Here is a 9,631-nt window from a genome sequence, read left to right as displayed (position 1 = left end):
AATGTTCCGAAGAGGTGCTAAGAAGCATGGTTAGTGTGTCTTCATCACTTGTTGCATTGAGCCTTTCGAATGTTGAAGGACTTACTCAACTACATAGAGAAATTTTAATGCAGCTTCGGTCAGTTGAAAATCTCAACATTGAATATTGTCATGGACTTAGACACTTGTGGCCAGAGCAAGAATGGAAGACAAGCAAGATTTGTCCAAGTTTACAAACGTTGGAGGTAAGTCATTGTATAGAGTTGGTGTCATTAGGAGAGAAAGTGATAATTCATATGGGAGTATGAGTATCATGGAATCTATTAAAGAAGTGATGATTGTTCGAAATTTTGTAATGGAGAGTTACACTTGTCCACGTAGTGTTGAGAGGTTACGACTCTTTCAATGTAGTTCAATGACATCCTTCACCTTCTCAACATGGCAGGAGCACCCCCACCCCACTACAGAGAAAGGTTTTGGTTTTCTTCAATTTTTTTGTCTAAGATATCTTCAGATTGGTTGTTGTGAGAATCTAGAGTCGTTTCCTCATGAGCATTTGCAAAGTCTCACATCTTTGGAAGAACTGTTTATGAAAGATTGTCCAAGTTTGGATTACTCATTTCCTTGTGGGTTGTGGCCTCCTAATTTAAGTACCCTATCTATAGGTCGCCTAAATAAACCCATGTCAGAGTGGGGCCATCAGAATTTTCCAACCTCATTGGTTAAACTAAACTTATCCGGCCAAAATTCAGGAGTGGTTTCATTTGCAGTTGCACAATATATGAGGAATGCCGTTGCTCCATCATCTTTTCTTCTTCCACCATATTTAGTTTCTCTAGAACTTGAAGGTTTTATGGATGTAGAATCACTATCGGAGGTCTTACAACAGCTACCATGTCTTAAGTGGGGCCATCAGAATTTTCCAACCTCATTGGTTAAACTAAACTTATCTGGCCAAAATTCAGGAGTGGTTTCATTTGCAGTTGCACAATATATGAGGAATGCCGTTGCTCCATCATCTTTTCTTCTTCCACCATCTTTAGTTTCTCTAGAACTTGAAGGTTTTATGGATGTAGAATCACTATCGGAGGTCTTACAACAGCTACCATGTCTTAAACATCTTGTTACTTCATCATGCCCGAAGCTTAAAGATCTGCCTAGACAACTTCCGCCCCATAAAGATGTGATAGTAAGAGAGGTATGTAATCTGCATGCCTACCATCACTATCTCTTGCGAAAGTACTAAAAGTAGAATGAAAAATATTTATTTATATAATTATAATTAATTTTTTTAACAAATATGCAAGAGGGTTCAACAACTGACTTGTATTCCCCTTTAAAATTTAAAGGTATTCTGATACTGCATCCGTTGGTATTCTGCTTCTGTTCTATAGTTACATGTCCTTTTATTGGACAAGCAACATAAATTTAAAGGTACGTCTATTTATAAATAATCCGTGGATAAACCTGGTCTCTTTTTGGCTTTAATCTATGAAACATTTTTGCATAAAAATTCATAACCATAAGCTTGGCTAGCATATCAAATCTGTTTGACTTTTTACATCGAATTTCAGGCCATGTCATATTGGAGAAAAATTGTTAGTGCTGATTATCAACTTCTATTCCGATTAATCAATGGTTTTATAGTTGTTGCATTTGCTTCTACTCTAATCACATTCGTTGCACTACCACACATGACAATCAAGGATATTGTCGTATGAATCCTCGGCTTCCTCCCTACTGGCCAGGGACTACATCTGGTTAGTATTTTTATTTTAAATGTATTTACAAAATTTTCCCTCACTGGAATTTCTACTTTTTGTTGACGTGGCAGGTTTATTTACTTTAAATTTGTTCCAACGTTTTCATAATACTACTTAATGAACTTGTCTCAATAAACTTGTCACGTCAGTGCCACATCATCAAAATTAAAAAAATTAGCGATGTTAATCGGTGTTATTTATATGTTGTTTGTTATCTATTGTTAGATATCACAAGCTTTGAGGCCATTTTTGCGAAGATCTGGACTGTAGTCGTCGATTAGAACCCTAGCACAATACTATGAAATAATCATGGGGTTACTTTTATTCACCCTGGTTGGTTGCATTTCTGGCATGGTTTCCATTTGTGTCAGAATTCCAAACACATATGCTTTTCAACCAAGCGTTCTGCAGTGGTCTACAGATATCTCGTATTCTTGGTGGTGGACAGAAGAAAGACCGGTCTTCTGACAACAAGGAGTAAATACATTTATGTAAATTGCGTATATGAATCCGTGAATCAATATATACGTAAACGATGTGAGTTTTTGTTTGTAAGATGTATAGTGATCTTAAATTTTTTTTTCTTGGCTATTGAGTTGAGTTATTATTGAATAAATTTTGTAAATATGGGACGTGGGATTTGTATCTATGTAAGTTGTAAATTTATTATTATGTATGTGGTGTTGTAGGTTAGGACATGGTCTATGTATTTTCTAAGACTATGGGAGGGACTTTTACGGATTTAATGTGGATCCAATAAGTTGAAAACATTATTCCAACAAACAATCAAATCCCTAACATCTTTCAAATTCGAAATAATCAATGGATCAGATAATTACACTTTATTTCATCAAATAAAGTTCAATCCTAACTTATTGAGTACTGGCAGTGGGCCCGCACAAAGCGGCGGCAAAATTTTAGTTTGTTATTAGAAAACATATTCCAAAAAAACACTTACTGGATAGGTCAATCGAAGGTGGAAATTTTTGAAGTTTTGTGCTTTATTGGACATGCATTCTAAGTCTATTGATTGTTTTTGTGTTTGTTCGGTGTTGAAAGTATGATTATTTATGACAAGATTAACATTGAGCATATATTCTTAATCTGGGCTAAAACTGTAAAATTGGAGAAAGGTTTATCGTGATAATGATGTAAGATTTGTGGTATTGGGTGTATTGTGTATTGTTTTGTTATTGCAGGGACTGCTGCTCATTTTCTATAAACTTAGGAAACACGTTGATCCTTGATTATGGGTTTGGGTCGGATAGAATCCGGTTTTGATCCATGGATATTACCCGAAGTATATATTTGGTTTCAGCTGTGATCAGATCATTTTATCACACACTTATATTCGAGTCTCTCTGTTCTCTCGTCTTCTTCTTCAGATTAGGGTTTTGGTCTGTTTAGGGTTTGTTTTATTCTTGTTAATTTTGTTTTGTAAAATCTTAAATCTGTTAGTTTCTGTTATACACGTTTGAGTGTGAGTGATGTAGTGAGTTTTCAAGTTGTAAGTTCTTGAAAGCCAAGTGGATCTTATTTTCAGTTAATAAAAGATTTGTTAATGTTGTTATTAGATCTGTTGTTTACTTTTTTAACGTGGTATCCGAGCGGGTTTACTCCTGCGTCGTTTTCTTTTGATTTCGAGTTTTCTGAGTTAGGGTTTCTCGATCTGTTTTGAGTTAGGGTTTCTCAATCTGTTTTTGGTTCTTGAAGCTTCGTTGGAAGTTTTTTTTGTTCTTTTGTTCTGATCATCTGTTGATCTGGTTGCTTGTATTGGGCTGTTTAAACTCTCTCAGACATCGTCGATCTTAATAGTAAACGATCACTTGAATGTAAACGTTAGGTCTAATTTCTTGCTGTCTAACAGCCAGCATTAAGCGACGGTCAACGTTAAGGTCGCAAACGGTGTAATCTGAGGTGTTTGGTGGTTTTTGGCATTTGAATGCACGTCTACTTCAGTGTTAGACTCTATTTTATATAGATCTAATGGTAAACTACTTTGCTGCTTGATGAGCGATTGTGTGGATTTCTGTAAGTTTTCGCACGCTTTTTCCTTTTCTTGTTTGTTCAGGTTAATTTCTTGGGTGCTTCTGTATTATTGTTTTTTTGTGTGTTGATTGTGACTCTTACAATTTGTTGATAACAAGGTTGTGGTCTTGTGGTTATACTAGCTTGTCTACCCCAAGAAAGGTGGTCAGAATCTGGTTTAGTATCGTCAATGAGTCATGGTTGGGGAAACTCCTTCTGCATCTGGCTCTAAGAGTCCAGATCATTATGATTTTGATGATCTGTTGTTCTTACATCCTTCTGATAATGGTGTAGTAGCAGTTATTAGTTTTAAATTGACTGGTACTGAGAATTTTAGGATTTGGAAGAGTTCTATGACTAGGGCTTTGAAAGGTAGGAATAAATTAGGTTTTGTTGATAAAACTTTTCCTAAACCTAGTCAGGATGGAACTAAAATTCGTGATGGGGACGTGTTAATGTTGTGGTATGTTTTTGAATTCTTGGTTTTTTTTCTGAGTCTTTATATGCTAATCATACCTGTAGTGACAATGCTTTTGATATTTGGTCTGAGCTAAGTGAAACATATTCTAAAGTTGATGGTTCTGTTGTCTTCAATATACATCAAAAAATAAACTCTCTTACTCATAGTGGTTTATCTGTCTCTGAGTATTACAGTAGGGTTGATGCCTTGTGGAAAGAATTTGATGGATTAGTTAACTTGACTGAATGTACATGTGAAGCCTCAGCTGACTTTGTTAATCACTCAAAGTTAATGAAGCTAATGCAGTTCTTGTCTGGTTTAGATGATACATTCAGTCAGGTTAAAAGCCACATCTTGTTAATGGAACCTCTTCCTAATGTAAAATCTGTTTTTTCAATTGTATCTTGTGAGGAATCACACCAAAAAGGAGGTTCCATTTCTTAGTCCTCCACTTAATCTTTGGTTACTGCTTTTGTTGGTAAATTCAATGATCAGAAACGTAATAAGTCTCGTGGAAATTCTAATCTTCAATGCAAAAACTGTAGTCTTAAGGGACATACTATTGAAAGATGTTATAAACTTATTGGTTTTCCAAAAGATTTAAAATTCAAGAATGAACCTCATAATATTAATAAGACATTTCCTTCTAATAACTCTGTCTCTTCTGATGTTAATGGTTCTTCTGATTCTGATGTTAAAACTAACAACTCTTCTGAAAAGTTTTTTCTCACAAGTGAGCAATATACGAAGTTTCTCAGTCCCATTAATGAGAAAATTTCAACAAGTGAAGTATCTGCAAATATGGCAGGTATTTGTTGTAACACTTCTATGTCTACTAATAGGAAGTGGATTGTTGATTCTAGTGCAAATCATCATATGACCAAAAATGATTTTAAGTTATATAACATTGTTGATGTTTCAAAACTTGATCTTAAAGTAGATCATCCTAATGGATCCTTTGCTAGAATCAACAAAATTGGGAATATGAGATTGTCTGAGTCTGTTGTTTTGTTTGATGTTTTAGTTGTTCCTGAGTTCAATGTTAATTTACTTTCAGTTCATAAACTTTAAGGATAATAAATGTCAACTTGTTTTTGATGAGTTTAAATGTTCTATTCAGGATTCACAGTCCAAGGTGACTGTGGAGACTGGTAGTGAATCAGGAGGGTTGTATTATCTTAAAGACTGTTACTCTTCAGGTAATATGGCCTCTTTAAGTAGGATTAATTGTTATGTTTCAAAAATTACTTGGCATAATAGATTGGGTCAACATGCTATCCAATCTTTAAATTCTCTGAAGAATGTTTTGTCCTTTGGGTCCGAGTCTCTTCCTCCTTGTGATGTTTGTCACAAAGCTAAGCAGTCTAGGAACTCTTTTCATTTGAGTGAAGATAAGAGTGTTTCTTTAGGTGATTTAGTGCATATGGATGTCTGGGTCCCTATAGGGTTGCTACTACTGATGGTTTCAAATATTTCTTAACTATTGTGGATGATTTCAACAGAGGTGTATGGGTATATTTGTTAAAATCGAAAACTGAAGTTTTTTTATTGGTTTTCTGTGTTTTATAATTTCTTGAAGAATCATTTTAATTCGAGTGTTAAGATTGTTAGATCAGATAATCGTATTGAGTTTGTTAATTCTCAATTTAAAGAGTTTTGTTTGATGAAAATGGTATTTCTCATCAAACTACTTGTACTTATACCCCACAACAGAATGGTGTTGTGGAGAAAACATATACATCTTTTGAATGTAGCTTGGTCTCTTTTATTTCAGTCCGGTTTACCTCTTAAGTTCTAGGGTGAATCTGTTTTAACTGTTTTTTTATAAATAGACTTCCTACTTCAGTTTTAAAAGGGAAGTCTCCTTTTGAAATGATTTACAAATGTTTGCCTAAATTTGAGAATTTAAGGAAGTCTCCTTTTGAAATGATTTACAAATGTTTGCCTAAATTTGAGAATTTAAGAGTGTTTCGGTGTTTATGTTTTTCTGTTAAGCAAAATATATCAGATAAGTTTGTTGAAAGGTCTGAAAAATGTGTTATCATTGGTTATTCTAATGAAAAGAAAGGATATAAGTTGTACAATCTTGATAATTCTTGTGTTTTCTTTTCCAGGGATGTAATGTTCTATGAGGATGTTTTTCCTTTTAAAATGAAGAAGGATTTAATTGATGAAAATTTGTTTTCATTTTTTAATGATTTTGTTTTTGTTGATCCTGTACACCTAAGTCCCTATGATGAAACTCTTCAATCTTCCTATATGGATGATGTTCCTGAAATTGGTACCATGTGATAAGCCACCAGACTGATGACACTAGTGCAAGCATTTCTTTTGAGCCAGCCAGTGTTAGCAGCCATGATGGTTTGGTACAAATGTTTCAGTCTCAGGAGGTTGGTCCAAGTGTTTCTAGTTCTTTTGAGGGAAATAGTTCAAAAAATGTTGAACCATCTGGTAGTATTTATGTTAGGAGGTATAGTAGAGAGTCTAGGATGCCTCTTAGGTTTGATGATTATATTACTGAAGGCAAGTACAAGTATGGTATTGAAAAGACTTTAAACTATGCAAAATTAAATCATGAGAATTTCTGTTTTGTTTCAAACTTAAATAAATCTGTTGAGCCATGGTATTTTTTTGAAGCTTCTACCGACTCAAATTAGGTAACTGCAATGAATGAGGAAATAGAGGCTTTGTACCGAAATAAAACCTGGGAAATTACAAATTTGCCTTCTAATCGAAAACCCATTGGATGTAAATGGGTATACAAAATTAATTATAATGAAACTCTTCAATCATCCTATATGGATGAAGTTCTTGAAACTGGTACCCTGTGATAAGCCACCAAAAACTGATGACACTAGTGCAACCATTTCTTTTGATCCAGCTAGTGTTAGCAGCCATGATGGTTTGGTACAAATGTCTTAGTCTCAGGAGGTTGGTCCAGGTGTTTCTAGTTCTTTTTAGGGAAATAGTTCTTAAAATTTATGTTAGGAGGTATAGTAGAGAGTCTAGGATGCCTCATAGGCTTGATGATTATATTATTGAAGGCACGTACAAGTATGGTATTGAAAAGACTTTAAACTATGCAAAATTAAATCCTGATAATTTCTGTTTTGTTTCAAACTTAAATAAATCTGTTGTGCCAAGGAATTTTTTTGAAGCTTTTACTGACTCAAATCGGGTAACTGCAATGAATGAGGAAATGGAGGCTTTGTAACGAAATAAAATCTGGGAAATTACAAATTTGCCTTCTAATCGAAAACCCATTGGATGTAAATGGGTATACAAAATTAATTATAAGGCTAATGGTGAGGTAGAGAGGTATAAAGCCAGACTTGTGGCTAAAGGTTATAGCCAGAAAGAAGGTATTGACTACGAGGATACTTTTTCTCCTGTAGCTAAACTGGTAACTGTTAGAGTTGTTGTTTCTTTAGCTGTTAATAATTCTTGGAAACTATATCAACTTGATGTTAGTAATGCCTTCCTTTATGGGAATCTTGATGAAGATGTCTATATGACTCTTCCTCAAGGGTATCATACTCCTAGTGATACTCGTTTTTGTAAATTGTTAAAATCATTATATGGTTTAAAACAGGCTCCTAGAAAGTGGAATGAAAAGCTTTGTTCTTCCTTATTTGATTTTGGTTTTTTCCAAAGCATAAATTATTATTCTTTATTTGTTAGAAATAAAGGTGGTACTATTGTTTTTTTTTGCTTGTGTACATTGATGATATTGTTATAATAGGTAATTGTGAACTTGAGATTACTAAAGTAAAAGATTTTCTAAAATCCAAATATTTTATTAAGGATTTAGGGAAATTAAAGTTCTTTTTAGGCATTGAAGTTATTGATAAATTTGATGGAATTTGTTTAACTCAACGCAAGTATTGTTTGGAATTAATTCATGAGTTTGGGAAGTTAGCCTGTAAGCCAGTCAGAGCTCCTTTAGAATTAAATTTTCAATATTTCTGAAAATGAATTGATGATAAGGATGTTTTGTTGAGTAATATAACTGAATATCAAAAACTTATAGGCAAGTTAATTTACTTGACTATAACTAGACCTGACATATATTTTACAGTTCAAACTCTTAGTTAGTTTATGCATTCTCCAAGAAAGTCTCATTTGGATATTGCAATGCGTGTTTTGAGATATCGTAGAGGCATTAGTTTTTCTAAAAATCAAAATCTTTCTTTATGTGCTTATGTGGATGATGATTGAGCAAAATGTGTTACTTCTAGAATATCTGTTACTGGTTAGTGTTTATTTTGGGAATTCTTTAATCTCTTGGAAAAGTAAAATACAAGACACCATATCCAGATCTTCTACTGAGTCTGAATACAGGATATTGGCTTCTGTTACTTGTGAAGTTATGTGGATTCTTAAACTTTACTTTGATTTGGGAGTTAAAATTTATTTCCTATAAATGTATTTTGTGATAATGATTCTGCGATTAAGCTAGCTCTTAATCCCGTATTTCATGAAAAAACTAAACATTTTGAAGTAGATGTTCATTTTTGTGAGAGATAGGGTTTCAAAAGGAATTTTGAAAATTATAAAGATTGATTCAGAACATCAAAGAGCTGATATTTTTACTAAAGCTTTGTCTTCAAAGCAACATGATTTTTTGTGTTCTGGATTGGAGTTGTATGATCCATTTAAAGTTGAGTAAAATTGTTTTCCTCTCTCAGTGTACATCTTGAGAGGGGGTGTTGAAAGTATGATTATTTATGACAAGATTAACATTAAGAATATATTCTTAAACTGGGATAAAACTGTAAAATTGGAGAAAGGTTTATTATGAGAAAGATGTAAGATTTGTGCTATTGGGTGCATTGTGTATTGTTTTGTTATTGCAGGGATTGCGGCTTATATTCTGTAAACATAGGAAACACGCGAATCCTGGAATATAGGTTTGGGTCGGATATAATCCGTTTTGATCCATGGATATTACCTGAAGTATATATATTTGGTTTCAGCTGTGTTTGAGGTCATTCATATCATTTTTATCACATACTTATATTCGAGTCTCTCTGTTCTCTCGTCTTCTTCTTCAGATTAGCGTTTTAGTCTGTTTAGGGTTTGTTATGTTCTTGTTGATTTTGTTCTGTAAAATCTTAAATCTGTTAGTTTCTTTTATACACGTTTGAGTGTGAGTGTTTATGTAGTGAGTTTTCAGTTGTAAGTTCATGAAAACCAATTGGATCTTATTTTCGGTTAATAAAAGATCTGTTGATGTTGTGATTAGATCTGTTGTTTACATTTTTAACATTCGGTATATATTTTCTTTCGTTGGGTTCGTTATACCAAAAACAAACAAAATAAAACAACATTTTCATTTGGTATGATACCAGGAAAAATGTCATCGGTGAATAACTTTCTCTCGGAGACGTTTTACTTTCCA

The 9,631-nt window shown here is 33.6% G+C and overlaps 1 protein-coding gene and 1 long non-coding RNA gene across 2 annotated transcripts; both read left to right on the top strand.

Moving 5' to 3' along the window:
- Positions 1-890: 890 nt before the first annotated feature.
- Positions 891-2,298, top strand: LOC145107554 (uncharacterized). Its single transcript, XR_013707897.1, has 4 exons — positions 891-1,177; positions 1,329-1,413; positions 1,554-1,739; positions 1,968-2,298. It is a non-coding gene; the product is annotated as an uncharacterized LOC145107554 (long non-coding RNA).
- A 1,669-nt stretch (positions 2,299-3,967) lies between these two features.
- LOC145124355 (uncharacterized) lies at positions 3,968-9,140 on the top strand. Its single transcript, XM_079059667.1, has 13 exons — positions 3,968-4,233; positions 4,293-4,608; positions 4,726-5,271; positions 5,351-5,429; positions 6,077-6,254; positions 6,345-6,447; positions 6,534-6,853; positions 7,219-7,408; positions 7,529-7,735; positions 7,823-7,871; positions 7,973-8,152; positions 8,919-9,004; positions 9,087-9,140. Exons 1-13 carry the CDS (start codon positions 3,968-3,970, stop codon positions 9,138-9,140), a joined length of 2,574 nt encoding a protein of 857 aa, XP_078915793.1.
- Positions 9,141-9,631: the final 491 nt, after the last annotated feature.

This window comes from Lactuca virosa, chromosome 1 (assembly GCF_052849685.1).
Source record: "Lactuca virosa cultivar CGN04683 chromosome 1, Lactuca_virosa_CGN04683_v6, whole genome shotgun sequence".
NCBI classification, from domain to species: domain Eukaryota; kingdom Viridiplantae; phylum Streptophyta; class Magnoliopsida; order Asterales; family Asteraceae; genus Lactuca; species Lactuca virosa.
This window is presented reverse-complemented; position numbering and strand designations above follow the sequence as displayed.

Coding starts and splice junctions, on each gene's coding strand:
- LOC145124355 (XM_079059667.1), top strand. CDS start 3,968: ATGGTTGGGGAAACTCCTTCTGCATCTGGCTCTAAGAGTCCAGATCAT. Junction 6,854..7,218: donor AATAAATCTGTTGAGCCATG/GTATTTTTTTGA, acceptor AATTTATGTTAG/GAGGTATAGTAGAGAGTCTA. Junction 8,153..8,918: donor TGAGTTTGGGAAGTTAGCCT/GTAAGCCAGTCA, acceptor TTCCTCTCTCAG/TGTACATCTTGAGAGGGGGT.